Source organism: Vombatus ursinus, unplaced genomic scaffold (genome assembly GCF_900497805.2).
Source record: "Vombatus ursinus unplaced genomic scaffold, bare-nosed wombat genome assembly UNPS02014894.1, whole genome shotgun sequence".
Classification (NCBI taxonomy): Eukaryota; Metazoa; Chordata; class Mammalia; order Diprotodontia; family Vombatidae; genus Vombatus; species Vombatus ursinus.
This window is the reverse complement of record NW_020954672.1, coordinates 277,193-298,390: the sequence shown is the minus strand read 5'-3', so window position 1 is coordinate 298,390 and position 21,198 is coordinate 277,193. Positions and strand designations below refer to the sequence as shown.

Here is a 21,198-nt window from a genome sequence, read left to right as displayed (position 1 = left end):
CCCTAATCATGCTTCTCACAGGGGCAGGAGAGAATAAGAGTATAACTTCTCATCCCCTAAACCTCAATGGGAGCCGGTTGAGGAAGACACAGATTCCCTCTAAGCCTTGATGGGGGCCAATCAGGCAGGTACATGTGTTCCTCTATGCATTACCCAAATCCCAAAATGGGCTTCCCCCTCACTGACCAGCGTCCACTTGCTTTATAAGACAGCAGACAAAGAAGGCATCTTGCCAACATTATGCTCCCAGTTTAACTTTAGCAATATCGTCATGACCTAGCACAGCACAGGCGCACATTATGTCATCTCTATATCTCACTGCACAAGCGTGATGGAGATGTTTTCAACCATAATTCATGGGAAATATTATCTAGGATCCTGGAACTATTATCTAAAAAGAATGACAAAATCCACCTTACACACACTAAAATTCACCTCACTTACAAAAGGATTGTACTAAATGCTAGCCTTACGAATAGAAATAGTGAGACAGTCCTTGCTCTCAAGGAACTCACATTCTAATGATTTGGGAGACTGCACATTTAGGAGGTTTCAGTTGCAAGTCAGATAGAAAAGTCCCATAGTCCTTAGGGTACAGGAACAAAGCTGATGGTAATGCATTTTTTTAATGTAGCTTCCACTGATAAAATATCAGTTTCTGATGTTTAGTTATTTTATAATGCCAAAGGCTTTGGAGGTGGGAACTTTCTTCTCGAAATCTTTAGTACTTGCAGGTGCTAAGGCCAGGCTGTAGTAACCATAAAAGCAGTTGCCAGGGTGCATCTCCATAGGGTTGTTACCATGATGGCTATAGGGGCTGGGTTAGAAGCAAAACCATGGTATGATATGTACTGCCTTTACTGGGCCTCTTAGGTTTATCTGCCTATCAGGGGAAATTGGTCAGCAGTTGGTGCTGGTGGTAATTGTGAGAAAGATGAACCATCTCAACAGTGATTACTACTTTTCATGATGACTGTGGAGCTGAGCTGGAAACAGGGCCAGTGTTCTAGGGGTACTGGCTGCTATTTCCAAGGCTCTTGGGTTTAGGTCAGGGCTTATCTTCTTTGGGGTCTGGGGAAAGGTGGAGATTGAAGTGGCAGTAGTGGTTTGATTTGCCTGGCACATGCCAACTCCCTTCTTTTCCTCAGGGTGTTTTATTGCTTTAGCTAGGCTGGCTTACCTGTCCGATAGTTGGTGATTGATTGACATTTGGTGGGGATGACTCATCCTTTGTCCAGTAGAGTTGCTTTCCTATGGGTGAAAAATGGATAATGGCTGAGGAGATTGGGCTGGAAGTAGGACTAGTGGTCTAGGGGCCACTTCTTGATGTCATGTGCTGCTTATAAGTTAATCTTTATCAGGCCAATATCATGTTCTCACTTTAAGACCCTTAGTTGTCTGAGGTAAAGGTGAGGACCTTTGGGGTATGATTTCTCTTTCTTGTCTTGCATCTTGGAGAGTATCCTTAAGCTTACCTACCTTCTAGAGAGGAGTCAGGTGAGTGGGATCTTATTGGAATAGACTGTTTTAAATTTTGCCTTAATTCAGGGTTATTTCCAGTATCTCTGAAATTGTATAAAATGATGAACTGGCTAATCAAAAAAGCTCTTCCCTATATCTACTTGTTCCTTCCCTATTGTCTTCAAACATCCTTTCATATTTTTTTCACTTCAATCCTACCAACGCTTGAAGCTATAGTCCTTTCTTCCCTTTCTTCACCAAACTCCTAGAAAAAGCAGTCAACAATCATTGCCTCCATTTTATTTCTTCCCACTCCTCAACCCCTTGCAGCCTAACTTCTGACTTCATTCAACTAAAACTGCTCTCTGCAAAGTTACCAACAATCCAAAAAACAAAACAAAACCCCAAAGCTACCAACACTCTCTAAACTGTTAAATCTTATAGTCTTTTTCTCAATCACACAGTTTGGGATAGCCAAGAAAAAAAGTAGAGATAGGATTCTATCTATGCTTTTAGTTTGTGGAACCCTGAAGAGGCCAATTTATCTAGATCATTGAGTGTTTGGAGAAGGGTAATGTGTAAGAAAACTAGAGAATCTTGGTGATATGTCTAGCTTCAGTATGTGTCATTGGGTCTTGAGAGTAGGTCTTGAACTCCAGTCTTCTTGACTGAGCTTTCTGAGGCTGCTATCTATCCACTAGCCCATACTGCCTGTCAGGTATATTTCCCATCCCAGTTGATTCAAACATGTTCAAACATACTGACCCTATTCTGCAAAACTAGTGTAATGCTGGGTTTTTTGGATTTAGGAGTCAAAAGGCCTGGTACCAACCTATTTGCCAGCTGTGCAGATATGGGCAAGTTGCAAACTACTCTAAATCTCAGTTTCCCGATTTTTAAAATGGAGATAATAAACCCTGAACTCTCCTATCTACCTCACAAATTATTGTGTGGGGAGTATTTTGTAAACTGCAAAGCACCGCCTATATGGGAATTTCTTTTACTGTTTTGAATAATGTTTTTTCTAATCATCAACTAATGAAGTGGTGTCAGTAATGAAAATGGACCAGTCCTACCTGTGGCTCCCTGCCCATTATCAATCTTTCTTCCCTTCTGTTTGCTTTGGTCCAATCCACTTTGGGGAAACAACTTCCCAAGTACTTGATGTCTATTGGCATATTTGTCCTTTCATTGTATGGGGATTTTTGTTTTGTTTTGTTTTGTTGTTGTTGTTGTTGTTGTTTTTTGGCTAGGGTTAAGTGACTTGCCCAGGGTCACACAGCTAGTAAGCGTTATGTGTCTGAGGTCAGATTTGACTTCAGGTCCTCCTGACTCTAGGGCCAGTGCTCTATCCACTGCGCCACCTAGCTGCCCTTGTCCTTATATTGTTAATTTTTCACATGTGCACATCTCATCTGTCCAACTAGATAACAAGCAAATTGGTATCTCTATCAGGCTAGGGACTTTGTCTTATCCTTCTTTGTATCTACAGTATCTACCATTGTACCCTATACATTTTATAAGTGCATAATAAATATATGTTAATTGAAAGAATGGGGAAACATGACTAACCTAAGAAGTGCTTTATGGCCCTTTTCCTGATGCATGCACAGGTCTGGCAGCTTCCAATTCTATTTGTCTCAGATCCTCTTTAAAGCCTATCAATCCCTTGTGACTTCATTTAAATGTATTGAGTCAGAAAAAAAATAAATAAATGTACTGAGTCAGGAGGAAGGGAGAGATTGCCAAAATGCACCCTATGAGCTTTATCCTATTTCCCATGCAAACCTTTGCCCCAGCTTCTGTTGCTTCCCACCAAACAGCAGACATTTTTATGGAGACAGACAGGCTACATATTTGTAATTATACTTGCATTGTATTATAATTATAATTTTAATTATATTTATAATTATTTTAATTATCATGATTATTACATATTTCAGCAGATCATTCATCAGGTAGTCTGGAGCTGCTTGAACAATTTCCTTGGCTCTTTTCTGGAATCCATCTCCTTTCCCATGTTAGACCTGGAGATTCCTGGGAATTCTAACTCCTTGAACATTATGTTGGAAGAGATTAATGACTTCTTAAAACAAAAACCCAACACGTGGATGAAACTAGTGCAGATAATTCAGCCGCTAAGAGTAGCCACTCCTCAGAAGGTAAAGTTTCAGTGAATCCAACATCAACCATCATGGACAGAGGTACCTTAGGCAAAAGTGTGAATCTTCCCACTTGCCTTCCTGGCTTTTGCATGCTTCTGATACCACCACTGCTCTGATCCTAGTGTCCTCAGCTGCTTACTGCCTGGAACCCCAACATTTCATTGCCATATTCTAGTTTTTGTTCTCTGAATTGTTTCGCTATGCCTCCTTCTAAGCTGTCAAACTTTCATTTCCCCAAGGGCAACTACTCTCACTTAGCTTTTTAGAGTGATTCAACTTGGTAAAATAAATTCACACTGAAGTGGCAGTAACTGATTGCCTAGATCAGGGGTGGAGAACCTGCGGCCTCGAGGCCACATGTGGCCCTCTAGGTCCTCAAGTGCAGCTCTTTGACTAAATCTAAACTTCACAGAACAAATCCCTTTAATAAAAGGATTTGTTCAGTAAAACTTGGACTCAGTCAAAAGGCTGCATCCAAGGACCTAGAAGGTGACAGGTGGCCTCGAGGCTGCAGGTTACCTCCTCCTGGCCAGATTAACATATTACTTCTTTTAGGCAGATTTGCACTTTAATAGAAAAACTAATTAATCCAAATTAATAGATCTCTAGTGGTAGAATTAAGCAAGATATTTTGGGGACAGATGGTTTTCTTCTATCAAATTATAGTAGATTGCTGGTTGGAGGTGGTCCAGAGACAGCTGAGGTTTTAAGCAGGAGTCTTTCCCCACAGAAACAATAATAAAGTGAAAGTTAATGACACTAGATGAACAGTTTTGTCACCTGTTCAGATTATTGATTTGTAATTACAGGTCTGATGCCCAGGTGCTTTCAAGGACTAATATGAGAATATATAGGCTGTTCAGTTCTTTAGAGATTAACACGGCTAACTCCAGAGACTCTTAGACCCTTCTAGAAAAGATGTACAAAGTTGCAGTGCTTCAATGCTTATAAGTGGCATGGTTTCTTTTGTTTACTTGATCTTGATTTGTTTTAAATATGTCAGGATTCTTTCATCTTTCCCTTTCAGGTGACTGAAGATTTCAGGACCCCTCTTGGTAAGTACACTGTCTGGGAATATCATAGAGTTGACATTACTCAGCTTTCCAGAGAGTTCAAGCATCTTCTCATTCACAAACATTTCCATTCTTCAAAATTTTCATCTAATATAACGTGTTTATCACTGTAGTCATTCATAGCCTACTTCCTCACACTCTCAAGGGCATTAGGCTAAAAGACACATAAATCTATGTACCTGTTGCAGTTATGACATACTTCATGCTTTACTTCCCGATTCCTACCTTTACTCCAGCCTAGTCAGTAAGATACGAGAAAGAAGGGATACAATGAATTCAAATTATTTTATATTTTTATATTGGTCAACTCTGTTCCTCCTTTCTTCTAGAAGCCATCAGTCTCTGTCAGAAAGAGGACCGAGCTTTCGTCCAGTACCTTAATGACTCCCCAGCTGTTTTCCAAGAATTTGAAGATGATTTAAGGAAGATAGGCTGTGTTTTCCAAACTTGTGTTTCTTTGGGAGTGCTTAAATTTATAGCAGAAGGTGAACACTTAGATCCCTCTAGCTGGGAGAAAGCTGTGGAAGATGCTTTTCAGAAAAATAAGAAGAGATATGCTGTTCACTACGAGTCCAACTCAGATATTCTAAATGTTCTGAAGAAGCAACAATCACTAGTGAAGTCTTTTACAACCATACGAGAATATGAAGGCCCTTGCTTTGTAGGGCCAGCTGAGGAAATGAAGATGTTTGTACAACGTCTTCGGGAAATGGCTTTCGATAAAAAGTCAGTGTGTGTGAAACATCCCATTCTCCATCTGCCTAGATACATGGTGGTCAAAAACACAATAAGCAAGTCGCTCCTTCTTCTTCACTCTCCAGTAACTATAACCTTGGAGGAAGATCCTTTAGGTATGATTACTTTTCAGGGACCCCGACAGGATGTGATTGAGGTGGAAAGACAGTTTTATAGTCTGCTGAGTGGTTTTAAGGATTGGCCAATCTCACTTTCTCCATTTCAAGTGCAATTTATCCAGAGCCTCCAGGAAGAACTCTTCAATGAAAATTTTTTCCTTGCTAGAGATATTTTGGCAGTACTGAACACTTCTGATGGAGTTATGATTTTGGGGCTTGACTTTGGAGAATTGGTACAAGCAGAAGAATTGCTGAAGACCCTGGTTTATGAAAAGAAGATTGATATAGGGGAAGAGGTCCAGTGGGCAGCCAATAGTCTAGAATGGGAAGCTCTACTTACAGCACTAAGTAGTGAAAAGAAAGTCACTTTCTATAGTGTCAAATCTCAGCAAGATATCTTGACTTCAGTGGTCATAGTGGGCAGTAGGGTTGAAGTAGCTGAGGCAGAGCTCAATATTCGAGAATATTTGATGAGTTATTCAATAACTGAAGACAAAATTATTTCCCCCCGACCGGAGCTGGCTGAAGCCAGAGAAAACCTACTTCGGATAATGAACTGGGGAGACTTAAAGGTGAATATTTGGATTCAGACCAACCATTCTACTTTAATCTTGAAATTAAAAGGACTGAGAAGACATATAAAAGAGGTCAGAGGAGTTGTTCAAACTGATCTAGATTCATTGACTGTGAGAAGTATCCCCATAAGGCAGAGAGAAATACAACAATATCTTTTGGAGATTGGAGGTACAGTTCTTCTCACATTTGCTGAAGAACTCCAATGTTTGGTGAAGATGCAAATACCAGAGGAAACTACAAATGCTTTGCTCTCCGAGGTCTCAGCCTGTAGGGAGGAAAGTGAACTGGTAAGAGTCATCAATTCTTGATAAAGTTACAGAACTGAAAGGGAACTTCCCCCTCTCTCCCCTTATTCTAAGACTAGAAAAATGCCTCTTCTATCCTCAGAGGACTTTAAAGAACCCAGCCTTGCTTATGCTCTTTTCGGTGTTCACTCATTCATTAAATATTTATTAAGTGCATAGTACATATAACACTGTACTGAATGATGGAGGAAGTTCAAATTTTGTCCTTTCCCTCAAGAAGTTTATAATCTAGTAGGATGTATACATGTACAGGCATCTCAGAGATATTGCAGGTTTGGTCCCAAACCACTGGAATAAAGAAAATATTGCAAAAGAGCAAGTCACATGAATTTTTTTGTTTCCCTGTGCATATAAAAGTTATGCTTATACTGTAATCTAGTTTATTAAGTGCACAATAGTGTTATGTCTAAAAAATGTACATACCTTAATTTTAAAATATTTTATTGCTAAAAAATGCTGACCATCATCTGGGCCTTCAGTGAGTCATAATCTTTTTGCTGGTGGAGGGTCTTGTCTCAATGTTGATGGCTGCTGATTGATCAGGGTGGTGGTTACTGAAGGTTGTGGTGACTGTGGCAATTTCTTAAAATAAGACAACCATGAAATTTGTCACATTAATTGACTCTTCCTTTTTTTACTCGAACACTTAAGGGCCATTGTAGGGTTATTAATTGTCCTAATTTCAATTTTATTGTATCTCAAGGAATAGAGAGGCCCAAGGAGAGGGAGAGAGACAGAGAACAGCCAGTCAATGGAGTAGTCAGAACATACACAATATTTATTGGTTAAGTTCGCTTATATGCGCATGGTTTGTGGTACCCCAATACAATAGTAACATCAAAGATCACAGATCACCATAATAGATGTAATAATGATGAAAAAGTTTGAAATATTGTGAGAATTATCAAAATGTGACCCAGAGATATGATGTGAGCACATGCTGTTGGAAAAATGGCATCGCTAGACTTGCAGGCTTGCCACAGACCTTCAATTTGTAAAAAATGCAACATCTGCAAAGCACAATAAAGCACAATAAAACAAGGGGTGACTGTATATAAATAAATATTACACAATGTTGGTGTTTAATAACTTTTAATATTGAAGTATTGGGAAACAAGTTAGATTAGATGATTCCTAAAGTTCCTTTTAACTCTAAGATTCCATGACCAAGTCCTCCATTATTCCAGAATGTCCTGAATTTTGAGTTCTTGTCCCACTTGATGACATATTAGAAAATAACCCTCACTGACCAATTTTAGCTCTCATTGGCTTTTGCAATCTTCCTTTTTTTCACTCTAACTTTTCTCATCTGTGCTTGGGATGAATTTTCCCATGTTTGAGTATAATTTCTATGCGTAGATCTATATCCATCACTTATTCATTTCATAACGTCCATTAGGATCACCCCATGTGTTCTATATTAATCTGACATGTGGTCAGTATAAAAAACATTCTTCCTGAAGTCTAACCACCATCTCTCTTGTGGCATTTTTGGTTCATTTATTTGTACTCTTTTTAATAAACACTGACTAGTATCTTCTACATAATAATTCTTTGCATACTTGGGTATCATTTAGTGGTTCTACCAGACAAGTCCAGAATTTCAAGGCACCAGGACAGAGTCTCATAATCAGCTGACTAACAATGGGATTTATTTTTAATATATTTTAAAACTTGCTACTTTATTAAAGCTTTTGTTTCAAATAATGTTTGAAATTTCAATCACTGAGGTTTTTTAAATAAGCAATCATATTATTATGCCACCATAATTTTGCTTCCTCTTTATCTGTTTATTCCCTTGATTTTATTTTCTTATCTAATTGCTATAGCTAGCATTTCTAGCTCCACATCAAATAATAGTGGGGACACTGGACACCTTTGCCTTACTCTTGATCTTATTGAGAAATATTCTAATATTTCTCCAATTACATTTTAGTAGATATGTTTGACCATGATAACTGACAGTTTACAAACCAATTTAGTGGATAGTGTCCTGGGCTTCAATCTTGGTTCTGGTTCCAGGAAGCAAAGTAGCAAGTGAAATAATCTGGGGCCACCAACCCTCTCCAAACTTGTAAAGTTTGATTCTGAATGTCATGATTGTTAGGATGAACAATGTTTTTTAAATGCTAGGTAGTCTAGGGAATCAGGACTCTACAAATAAACCAATCTGGGGCAAGCAGAACCTAGCTACCTCTGAATATACTAATTATCACCAAATAGAGATGAACACAGGGGTTAGCAGCACTTCAGGATTGCTCTTAATGGATTCCCCAGTAATTCAATCAATAATTTTGTGTGCCTGTTCCCCATCTTCCCTCTGGGGGAAGGATTCCAATCTAACCAGACTGCATCATTGGTCAAATATCAGTGTTCTCTTCAAGTCCTTTAGTTCAATTAGTTTTTTGTTTTTTAGATTAGAAAAAAACTTTCTAAATGAGAAATGGAAGAATAGTTTATAAGCTTCTGAAACTCAGGATCATGTAAAGTAGTCAAAAGAAAGATCTTCTCCAAGTCTTCTGTGGAATGTCATGTTTTGCTAATGTATTTAGTAGGTTTCTCCCTCTTTCTTCCTCTTAGACATCTGTCCGTGAGCTCCTGAAGATTCTCAGAAGATACAGAAATGAACATTTTACTCTTGGTAAGGAGGAGGAGATGTCCTGTTCTCTGGGATCCCTAGTAAATAGCTGAATTATTTTGCTTTCATCTCCAGATGCATGGGAATTTTGGGGCATTATCCTGTTTGGAGATAATTGTGTTCTAGCTAGAAGTATCCTCTTCCCAGTTATTGACAAAATGGCAGGGGAGACATAAACAGTAATCTAAAGATACTATAGTGCCTATGGTTGCTCAGCATTTTCAGAGCAATGGTACACATTATCTTTTGAATACTGCTCTGTGCCTTCTTTTAGTGTTGAATCTGTCGAAGGGACCAATGTGTAGGAGGAGAAAGGGAAGAAGAAAGAGGAGGAGGCTCACTGTTACTAGTTGACTGAGCTATCAATCAGCATCAAGCCATTCAGATATAACAACTAGTTAAGGAAGAGAATAGGCATTTATATAGTGCTTACTATGGGCCAAACACAAGTGCTTTTATAAATATTATTTCATTTGATCCTCTCGACAGCCCTGTAAGGTAAGTGCTATTATTATCCCCATTTTACAGTTGAGGTTAAAGATTTGTCCAGGAGCACATATCTAGTAAGTATTTGAAGTTGGATTTGAATTCTGGTTTTCCTGAATCCCATTCCTGAAATCTATCTATTGTATCACCTGGTGCCTCTAATTAAACCGTTGATAACTAGCCATACTCTAATTGAAACTCAGTCAGCCAGTGATATTGGTGAAAAGAAAGGGAGTAGTAGTTTCCTCTAAATTGAACTTCATATTTTTATCACTGTAGGTTAGATTTGTAAAAGGATCTTAGAAGTTATATAGTTCAGCTCCTACTTCCTCAGCTATTTCTAGGGTTTCATGAGTATATGGAAATTCATGCATATAACAATTCTGTGTATAAAAATTTCTGCATGTAATAAGTTTCTGAATAAGTGGAAATTCCATCTTGTCAATCTTAAAAATTTAAAAAAAAAAATCCTGACCTTGTCATCCTTCCACAGTTTGCTCTCTATTTATTCATTTAATTTTTTTAAAATAGTACTTGAAAGTTGGGGACTTCCACAAGTCATCTTGTCTTGGGTCCACAAGCTAAGTGGGTTGCCATTAACAGCATTAAGAATGTCCATGGGTACTATTAGAAGCTCAATATATGAAGAGAAGGGGAGAGAGAGAGAGATCAATCTAATCAATGTAGTTTTTTAACTATCCTTTGCAAACATGTTTCTGAAACCTTAGCCCTTTGCTAGAGTTCTAGTACAATTCATTATTTTCCTGATAGCAGTTAAATTAGAAAATAGTTATTCCCATTTTCTACATGCTAATCCTTCAGAAACTGAAGGCAATTATTCAGCCTTTTTTCAGACTAAGTAATTTCAATTCTTCTGACCTTTCCTTATGCATCCCATTATTCTAGGCCCTTCATAGGCAGCATGGGGTCAGAATGGGTCAGGTTTTGCTTCCTTTTCAAGAATCTGGGATATTTGACTCATTACAAATCTCTTATCTCTGTTCTCAGGTAACTCTCCACTAGGACTGGTTCAGGTATTAGGTAGGGAGATGAATTTAGCCAAATTTCAAGAAGCTTTTGAGGACTTTATGAATGGGTTTTACAGTGAAACATTCAACAGTGATAAAATAGTCACTTTCAGTGAAGACTGTCTTCAAGAGGTCTTGGATCAAGGGTACTATTTCCCTCTCAATCTGCATCGTCATGGAAACCTCTTAAAGATCCAGGGCTTTCAGGAAGATGTGAAGAAAGCTGCCACTGCTGTCCAAACTCTCATCCAGGAAGCTCAGGACACAGAAAGAGCAGAAGCCCTGAAATCAGTGGTTCAGTGGAAGTATGACATTGGGAACACAGGTCTTTCCCCATTCGACAAAACCATAAACCTAAAGCTGGAAACAGCATATAGGAAGGAAGAAGAGAACATTGAAATCATCTTGGATTCCAGAAGAACCCAGGTCAACTTGAAGAAGAGAAAAGGTTTGGTGCCAGACACAGGGACAATCTTTAAAATAAAGCGGGAAATCTACATATGGGGTGAGTTCTCCCTTCCCTTTAATTTTCATTTCTCACTTATTGGGGGTTTACTTGGATTTATCCTTTTCTTTAAGCTCTCATTCCTTCCCATATTCATCCTCAATAATTTCTCTTAAATAGGAGCAAGAGGTGGTCATTGACATAAATTGTTAATATGAATCTTGGATGATGTTTATGGAACTTAGAAAATTGGAAATTTGAGGTGTTACTCAACCTTGTTCTGCACTATTTTTTCACTGGGGTGCTCTATCTAGTCAATTTCCTAATTGCTGATAATGGGAGAAACATAAATATTTGAAGTCCACTGATAATCCAAAAGGCACTTTAGCCAATCATTCTAGCCTCTATTTTATTTTTACTAATACTTTGTATTTGAACACTTTCCCTCAAATATCTAAATGATACCACCCCCAGGACATTCTCTGAAATGTTAAATAAAACTGTAACTAATAATACTATAGATTTCTACATTTGTACTTTACCAATTACTAACAGACAGGAAGGTCATGTTAATAATTTTTAATTTTTTCTCCCACTTAATTTTTTTTTTATCAGAACTCTGAACAAAGGTGTCTAATGTGCTTTTCATTTCCCCTTTCCCAAGATTCAGTTAACTGGCTAAAAAAGGAACAATGAAAAAGATACTCTAGCCTTTAAGTTGTTAAGAGTTCAGAAACAAATGTGGCCACTCAATTGAACAAACATTTATTAAGTGCATACTATATATAGGGCCAAACAAGGGCACACTGCTTCCCGAACTCAGAAGGAAATAAAACTCTTCTAAGTAATAAAGAAAAGCAGATAAATATCTTAAAGCCAAATGTGAGGATAAACTATCCCATATGTTTATTTCATTCCCTTCTTTAATATAGGAATACGTAGCTCCAATAACAAAACATTCTCTCCTTGGATCCTAGGAACAAAATGGCAGCTGACCATTTCTAGAAAATTCTCAATATTTAATTCAACAAACATTTATTAGGCACCTAATGTGTGTAGAATGCAGTGCTAAGTGCTGGGGGAAATGTAATTAGCATATTCAAGTAGGGAAATGTGACATATGCACATATATATATATATGTATATATCCCAAGGGGCACTGATGAGCAAGGTTAGGCACTGATCATGTGGTTAGGTTGCTATGGTTGAGCTAGTCTAAGGCATGTGAGCAATCAATATTCTCTTTCTTCTCAGATATTAGTGATTTTGAAGTATGATAGGAAAGCCCTGTGTCATATTCCTTGAAAAGGTGACTTCTGCTTCTCAATTATACACTGCCTCTGGCTTGTTGTCTCCTTCCCACCCCTCCCCTCCCTAAAAAAAACTCTAAACAACCCAACAACGAAACAAAACAAAACCAAAAACCAAAAAACAAAACAATTTTACAATACCTTAGTTTTGAATTTGGACAACTAGGTGATATAGTGGATAGAGTGGCAGGACTGAAGTCAGGAAGATTCATCTTTCTGGGTTCAAATCTGACCTCGGACATTTACTAGCTGGATGACCTGAGCAAGTCACTTAACCCTGTTTGCCTGAGTTTTTCATCTATAACATGAGCTGGGGAAGGAAATGGCAAACCACTCCAGCATCTTTGCCAAGAAAACCCCAAGTGGGGGTCACAAAGAGTCAGACACACTGAAATGACTGAACAACAACAAATGGTCTTAGATACTATTATAAGGGTTTGTGAAAGTCCAATACCAGTCTCTCTCCTTATCTTCCTTTTCTGTTCCAGTCTCTCGGTTCAGTTCAATTGAACCAGATGTTTATCTAGTAAAGGGGAAATTCCTTTTTGGCCTTATCTATATCTGAATATTAAATAAAATACAACAAGCAATTCCAGTGTTTCTTGGCCAACAGTTTTGTTTTTTAAATCACATTTAACAGCTTAGAAGTAAAAATAAAAGTCATTTAGGAAAATGACTAAAGTTTTTTGAGTCTTTCCCTTTGTTTCCTGATTCTCCAGTCTTCAAATAGCGTGGTAGGGATGAAGTGAGTTTACAACCCACCATACATTTGGCACCCCTCCTGGACAGTGGGAAAGAGGAAAAAGAAAAGGATGTCATAGTCTTTCTCCCTTATCATCCCAGGATCACCCCACAGGATCATCATGGCTATTCATTTTGGTTTAATCCCTGCCTGCTTGAAATAGCTCTTCCTGGCAGTTGCTCCTTATGGGTCCTCCCTGAGGTCTCATGAGGGCCATCACTCTTGCATCTTCATACTTGTGATGGCTTCCTGTTTCTTCTTCCCACTCCTTCAAACTTAAGATTAGGGTCAATATTTGGGTAGGAGTTGGGAATCTGGGTAATTAGTCCCATCAGCCAAGTCTTTCTGCTTCCTGTGGGTATTGCCAAGGTTAGACTACATATACAGAAAACTACCAATACAAAACAGAACATAAATGCATTGAAAAAGAAAAAAATAAAGCATCCCAATATAAGAAATAGGAAAACTCACAGATTTCACTTAAGTTTCTAAAGATATTTCCAACCTTTTGTAATAGAGATGAGCATCCCTGAGCATTGGGAACCAATGAATGATGACCCAGTGAAGATTGTGAAACTCCCACCAAATCTAGTGGAGTACCAGAGAGTAGCCAAGAAGTTCAAGCACTCCATGGACAAGAGTACCATCCTTAAGGTGAATTATGTTTAACGAATAAGTGATTATGCTCATTAACTCAATGTCCAAGGAAACACTGTTGAATATAACATTATTACAATATTGTTGACATATTATAAAGACCACTATCCCTAAAAAAAATTCTTTATTGTCTCCTTCACATTTATTATTATCTCCCTTCTCTCTTTTTCCCACTACTTCCTTTCTCCTAAGCTAGTTATGAGTAATCTTTAAGATAATATGTCTGGGTTTAGACTGTAGCTGGAAGGGATCTTAGACATCATCTAATCCAAACATTTTATTTAACAAATGGAGAAACTGAGGCCCTGAGAGAGGAAGCATCTTGCTCAGCATCATATAGCTAATACAACCAGGTCTAGAACCCAGGTCTTCTGACTCCCAGTCCAATGTCTGCTGTTTCCACTACACCATATTCATGTATGAAATAACCAAAAGTTAGAAAAAAAGACAACATGAAATTTAACCTCCCATTCCTAATCTCTCATTTCATAGGGTTCAAAGGACCATCACTATTAAAAGAAGGAGAGATGCTAGAGCTTCCTAGCTCTAGAAATAGATATGGGAACTTTTAGTGGTCTACATTGGGAATTACTCATTCAGTTAAGTCTCATTTGGAAATGAAGGTGTTATGAAAACAAAATATACCTAGAAAAATATATTAATCTGGAACCCAAAATTTTAAAAACAAAAGATAAAAAAAAATTGTTTTTGCATGCAACTGGGAAATAAGATATACAGGAAATGGGGTATAAAAATCTATCCTGCCCTACAGGAAAATTGAAGGGGAAGGGGATAAGAGAAGTGGGGGAAAGATAGAAGGGAGGGCAGATTAGGGGTATTCAGAACACATGCCGTTTTGGAGTGGGGGAGGGAGGAGATGGGGAGAAAATTTAAAACTCAAAATCTTGTGGAAGTGAATGTCGAAAACTAAAAATAAATAAGTTAATTTTAAAAAAAGATAAATGGAAAAATATATATATTAATCTCATCTGAATGATAATTAGTCCTCTCTCTTTGATTTTGATATTTAGATAGAAAGAATACAAAACCCATATCTCTGGACCTCTTATATTTACAAGCGGAACTGGATGGAGAAAAAGAATCCCCCAGGAATACAGAATGAGAAATTCCTCTTCCATGGAACACCAGCACAGAACTGCTCATCCATCATTGAAAATGGACTAAAAAGCACCTGTAGGGAAAGTGAGTATGCCACAGCTGAGAGAGGGTAGGGCTTAATGCTACTGAAATGACTGAAATTCAGGTTTATTTTTCCTGAGTTCTGGGCTGACTTGATTACACCTGTCCCCTGGTAGTTTAGGTGTGATAATGGAACAAAATGAAATACTTGTAGGTCATTCAAAGATGATTTACTTAGCCAAGCACAGAGAAGGATATTTAATAAAGATGGGCACTGAGGATCCCTGTAGTTGATTCAGTTAAGTAAGTCTCCCTTGCCTGAGTTACCTCTTGTGATCCACCAGGCAAGCATCAGGTCGCCAGGAGCTCTTCACATTTGCTTTGCACTCAGTAACCAGTAAGTGATGTCAAAAGCCCAATACTTTAATTCACCATGCCAACCAAGTCTTGGGGATGATCTCAATACCTTTTAAGGAAAAACTATCCTAGATCACATTGGAATAGGAATTGTTGCTACTATTGTTCCTACTGCAACCTGTATTCATCTGTCGCAAGGGATATTTAGCTTCTCCTTTGTTTTATATCTAAGATTTAGTTAACAAGTCCTTATTTTTTCTAGATGGACGGTATGGCCAGGGGATCTACTTTGCAGTGGATGCTCATTTGTCCTCCCACTATTGTGGAAAAAGCCACCAAGGATCCAAGCATATGTTCCAGGTCCGTGTCCTTACTGGAGAGTACTCTAACGGTCATTCGTCAATAACATTACCTCCAGAAAAGCCAGGAGGAGGGAGATATGATAGCTTGGTTGACTCAGTGGGTATGCCAAAGATATTTGTAACCTTTTTTGATGACCACTCATACCCAGAGTATTTAATCAAATTCCACTGATCAGGTATGTTTTTGTCTAAGCCCTTTGAGTGAATCTCTAAAACAGCTCCTTCAGTGTAGCTGTGGCTTCAAGTAAATATAAATTAAAATAGGAAAACAAAAGTTCTAGTGTCCAAGACTACACATCTGGCAATTTTCATTTGTTTTATCTGTTGTAGTGCTGGTCCAAACTATGTTACATTCTAGCACAATATAAATTAGACATAATCACAAGCCAACGTACCATCAAAAGTTAGATTCAGGCTAAAGCAAGGGTGCGGAACCTATGGCCTTGAGGCCACATGTAGCCCTCTAGGTCCTCAAGTGCAGCCCTTTGACTGAATTCAAACTTCACAGAATAAATCCCCTTAATAAAAGAATTTGTTCTGTAAAACCTGGACTCAGTCAAAAGGCATACTTGAAGATCTAGAGGACTGCATGTGGCCTTGAGGCTGCAGTTTCCCCACCCCTGGTCAAAGGATATTGATATCTACATGTCCAAAAGATAGTTCACTTTCTTTCCCATTAGCCTCCCAAATTCCACATTTTTTGGGGTACACTATCATTCTTCCAATCACTCAGCTTTAAAACCTAGGAATCATCTTTGATTCTTCCTGCTTAAGTTACCAATGATTTCTTAATTGCCAAAAGTAATGGTCATTTCTCAATCTGTCTTAATCTGTCTTTTATCTGTCTTGAACTGTTTAGTTTTTGACACTTTTGATACCCTTTTCTCCTGGATACTCTTTCTTCTTGAGGTTTCCATGACACTATTCTTTCCTGGTTCTCCTGCAATCTGACAAATCCTTCTCAGTCTCCTTTGTCAGACCTTCATTGAGTTCACATGCATGAATGGTCTGTCCCTGGCCCTCTTCTATTTTCCCTCACCAATTGCCTATTGGGTATGTCAAACTGGATATTCTATAGACATCTCATATTCAACATGAAGAAAACATAACTCATCATCTTTTCCCCCCAGATGTCCTCTCTACTCAACTTCTCTAGTTCTATCTAGGACAACAATCTCCTCTCAGTCTTACCCAGACTCACAGATTTGGTGTCATCCTTGACTTCTTATACACTCGTCCCACATATCTAACTTGTTGCTACGTCTTGTTATTTCTACCTTCACATCGCTAGTGCATCCCCTTTTCTCCACTCACACAGTTGCTTTCCTAGAGCAGGCCCTTGGGACCTCTCACTTGCCCTATTGCAATAGCCTTCTGGTTGTTCTCCTTGCCTTAATTCTTTATCCACTCCAATCCATTTTCCACTAATTCACCAAAGTGCTTTTCCTAAAGCACATCCTTCTGTTCAATAAACCCCGATTGCTCCCTATTACCTCCAGGATCAAATATAAAATCCTCTTTTTGGCTTTTAAAGCCCTTCACAACCTGGCCCATACTTCCGTACATGAACTCTAGGATCAATGACAGTGGCTTTCTTGCCATTCCTGGAACAGTACACTCCTTCTGACTCTGTGCCTTTTCACTGGTCATCCCCCGTGCCTAGAATGCTCTCTGTCCTCACATCTACCTCCTAACGTTTTTGGCTTCCTTTAAGACTCAACTCAAATCTCATTTTCTTCAGGAAGGCCTTTTCCCATCCATTACCACTCCCTCCTTTCCTCCTTCCCCTGCCCTTAACATACACTAGTACATTCCTTCTGGGTTTACCTTTCATTCACGCTGATTACAACTTTCCTGTATAATTTTTTTTTCACATGTAATCCAACATCATTAGAATGTGAACTCCTTGAGAGCAAGGACTATAGCTTTTCTTTTCTTTTCCTTTCTTTTCTTTTTTTTTCTTTTCTTTTCTTTTCTTTGTATTCCCAGCATTTAGCACAGTGCTGGTATATAATGCTTAATAATGTTTATTGACCAACTGACTTTCCATCATAGCCATTCGTTGCAAAGTCGTATTGTTCTATCTACACACCTCTCTTATTCCTCCCCAGTTCTCCACTCACAAAGCCTCTGTCTTAGTCACTTCAGTTTTCCCAAACTATTGCAACAGACTTCTTGCTTCTAATCTCTCCTCTCTCCAATCCATCTGATACATAGCCGCCAGTCATTTTCCTAAAGCACAATCCCTTGCTCAAAAGTCTTCAATGCTTTTTACTATCTCTATTATTTTTATTAAATAATCTGTTATACTCTTAATATTTAATATCACTTTATTTAATTTGACTTGCTTTGCAATCACTTGTACTTAAGTAAATGAATTTTAATGCATTCTTTCAATGTCTTGATACATTCCATTTATGTCTTTCTTAATTGTATCATATTTGTTCAAACATTTCTCAATTGCTGGATATTGCTGCCAATTTTTTTCAGTTACAAATAATTTTGCTATAGAAATCTATAAACCAATAAATTGGAAAAAAATTTCATAGTATAACTCAACAAGGCAAATAGTGACTCAAAGGGTATGTTTATTTTTTTTTAAACTTTTACCACATCTTGCCCTCCGAACTTGTAAGTTCCCAATTCTACTAGCAATGAATAAGCATGCCTGTTAAAACACAGCTGCATGAGCATTGCTGTTTTTAATTAAAATTTTAATGATTTATTTCTGTTACACTTTGTTGTGGTTTGGTGCTGCTTTAGTCATATAAGAAGATAGCTTATGAGATGCTAATTATCCACAAAAGAGTTTACTTAGCTAAGTGCATTAGAAACTATATTCTTGATAATTGTATAACTTTTGTTCATGTTGTAATATAATTTCAATTTTATTGAATTGTCATCTGTCTTTATTGTTATACAGCCTGCCCAATTTTTGCTTCTTAAAATTTTTGTATAGTTTCTCAATAGTTTAATCCTTTGTGATAAGTTTCTGCTAGCCTTCCATGTGCACTCGAAAAGAATGTATATTATGGACATATTTTCTTTTCCATTCTTTCTGCATGCACATATTTGTATATCATATACACATTCCCCAAATCATAATTACAATTAGTCACAGGCAAAACACATTATTATTTTTGTTATGTATTTGTCACTTCGTTAATTTAGAATTCTTCGTCTGCGACTTGTACAAGTTTCTTTAGTTATTGATTTTTGCTTTTAAATTCTTTCACTTCTGTTTTTGAAATAGTTTAAATTTTTTTTTCATTCAATACAATCTTGTTTCTAAGGTGTGTAATTTGGGATTGCAATCCTTTTCTAAAATGCTTTTGTGTATTTTTGTTCAATGTTAGTAGTGTCCTTCATATTTTTTGAAATCACTTATTACTTTAATTCTAAGTTTTAAATACATAATCTCTTACTGGGTTTCACATGTACATTCCTCTTTCTCTTCTTGGCATATGGAAGTACTCATGTTGGGTGATGTTTACCAAGTTAAAAATTGCCAAAAAAAATATTTTTTAAAAATGTAATCTAATTTTTTTCTTCATACTTGAAGAATTTTTGTCTTTGTAATTTTGTGGTTCAACAGTTATGTGTACTGATTGTTCATAGTTTAGATTTCTTCACATGTATTTTCACATAAACTTTTTCTTAATAAAATTAATTTTTTTCAAATAACAAGCATTTATTTTCTCTCCTTTTCCCTTCCCCAGCTACTGAATTCTTCATATATGTCAACATTCTCTTTGAAGAATAATACCAGATCTTGTCATTCTGGAAAGATTTTTCCTTTAAATATAGTATCTAATTTGTAAAACATTTTGCAGTGTCTTAGAGAATCCCAATTTTTCTAATGTTTGTACTCTCTGCTTTTCCTTCCAAATCTGTTATTCTATTCTGCATATCTATTAGTTCCTTTTTCATTTCTATTATAGCTTGGGCCTATTCTTCAAATTAATTTTTACTCTCTATTGATTTTTGTTCAACCTCATCTATTCTGTTACTTGTGACACTGGGGGAAGCCACTTAACCTATCTGCCTCAGTTTCCTCATCTGTAAAATGGATATAACAATAGTACCTACTGTTCAGGGTTGTTGTGAGGATAAAATGTAATTATATATGTATTATGTAATATAAATGCTAGCTATCACTATTGTCAATACCATTGTTGTTTTGAAAGTCATTTAATGTAACTTTGTAATTTTGGAATGTCACAATTGTAATTTCCCTAGTTGTTCCTTCTTTCTTTTTTTAAAAACTGAATTAAATTTACCTTTTGTGTCCTTTAATATATTTAATATTCAATTTAATTTATCATTTGGTATTTCTTCCATTTCATCTTTTTGATGTGGATATAAACAATACCCTAACAGTTAAAAAGAATATTAAGGGTTGCTTTTCCAGTACTTTGTGAGGCCCCTCCTGAGTTTGAGAGCCTCCTAAAGTCCCTTTCCCCTTATCTTGAAATACCATAAAACTTCTTCTTAACTTGTACTAAAAGAATTGCTTTTTTCCCCTTATCCTGTGTGCCCCTGTCCTTATCTTTAAGCCTCATAAAACCCCTAAAACTACCAAAAAAACTCTTTATAAGCTTAACTCCCCCAAATATCAGGGTCTCATTTGGCTTTCTTGCTAAGGAGACCTGTGTTGCTGACACATTAAATAAAGCTACCCATGAATGGCTAAGAGAACTCTAAGTGAATTCTTTCACACCTGAACCACTCTCCCAACTCTGACCTCAACATTTATGGTGCCAAGACCCGGGAGTCCAAATATTAATTGGACTCCACTGACCTTCTCGTAGCCACCAGAGCTAAGTACCCTTTTCTTTGTTCTTTTCCCCAGACCTTTTTGTTCCTGGTGTCTCCTTGGCTTCGAGACCCCTGGAGTGCCCAAACACTGTGGCATCCAGTGGCATCTGGATAGATTTTTTTATGATCCATCAGACAACTCAAAACACAATTCATTATGGTCCCATAAGCTTTTACCTCAAAAGGCAAGTTTCACTACTTCTTCCAAATTGGTATCTGGTATTGGTATTCATTTAAATAAATGAATTTCAATACATTCCATAATACATGTCTTTCTTAGTTGTATCATGGTATTTGTTCAAATATTTCTCAATTGTTGGATATTGCTGCCAGTTTTTTTTAGTTATAATTTTGCTATAGAAATCTATGAACTATTAAGTTCGTAGCATCTGAAGCTTCACTGACTTTTGAGTGGTCAGTTGGACTGTGGACCCTTGTATAAGGGGATATCCTTGCACTGGGTGGGTCACATTTTTTCTCTCCTTTGTCTTGGGATGCTGAAAAGAGCTGAGAGAGACTGCTAGGAGACTGCTAGGATGGAAAATTTGGTGAAGGAGATCTTAAGGAAAAACGCCTAGTGTTCCATTGTTAACACTTCCTGACCTTGATGTAATCTAGAAAAGTGATTTGTGAAGGGGCCTTCTTTTATTTGTTTGTTTTGTTTTTGGTGAGGCAGTTGGGGTTAAGTGACTTGCCCAGGGTCATACAGCCAGTAAGTGTCAAGTGTCTGAGGCTAGATTTGAACTCAGGTCCTCCTGACTGCAAAGTCAGAGCACTATCC

General features: G+C 37.5%; 1 protein-coding gene across 1 annotated transcript in view; it reads left to right on the top strand.

The window, feature by feature from the left end:
• Positions 1-20,532, top strand: part of LOC114028732 — a 36,607-nt gene extending 16,075 nt beyond the window's left edge. Inside the window, exons 7-15 of the mRNA XM_027843008.1 lie at positions 3,405-3,623; positions 4,654-4,681; positions 5,029-6,416; positions 9,015-9,075; positions 10,567-11,091; positions 13,601-13,737; positions 14,772-14,943; positions 15,500-15,597; positions 20,452-20,532. Coding sequence (XP_027698809.1) covers positions 3,405-3,623; positions 4,654-4,681; positions 5,029-6,416; positions 9,015-9,075; positions 10,567-11,091; positions 13,601-13,737; positions 14,772-14,943; positions 15,500-15,597; positions 20,452-20,532 — 2,709 coding nt within the window. The remainder of the gene's footprint in view (positions 1-3,404; positions 3,624-4,653; positions 4,682-5,028; positions 6,417-9,014; positions 9,076-10,566; positions 11,092-13,600; positions 13,738-14,771; positions 14,944-15,499; positions 15,598-20,451) is intronic.
• The last annotated feature ends 666 nt before the right edge of the window (positions 20,533-21,198 follow it).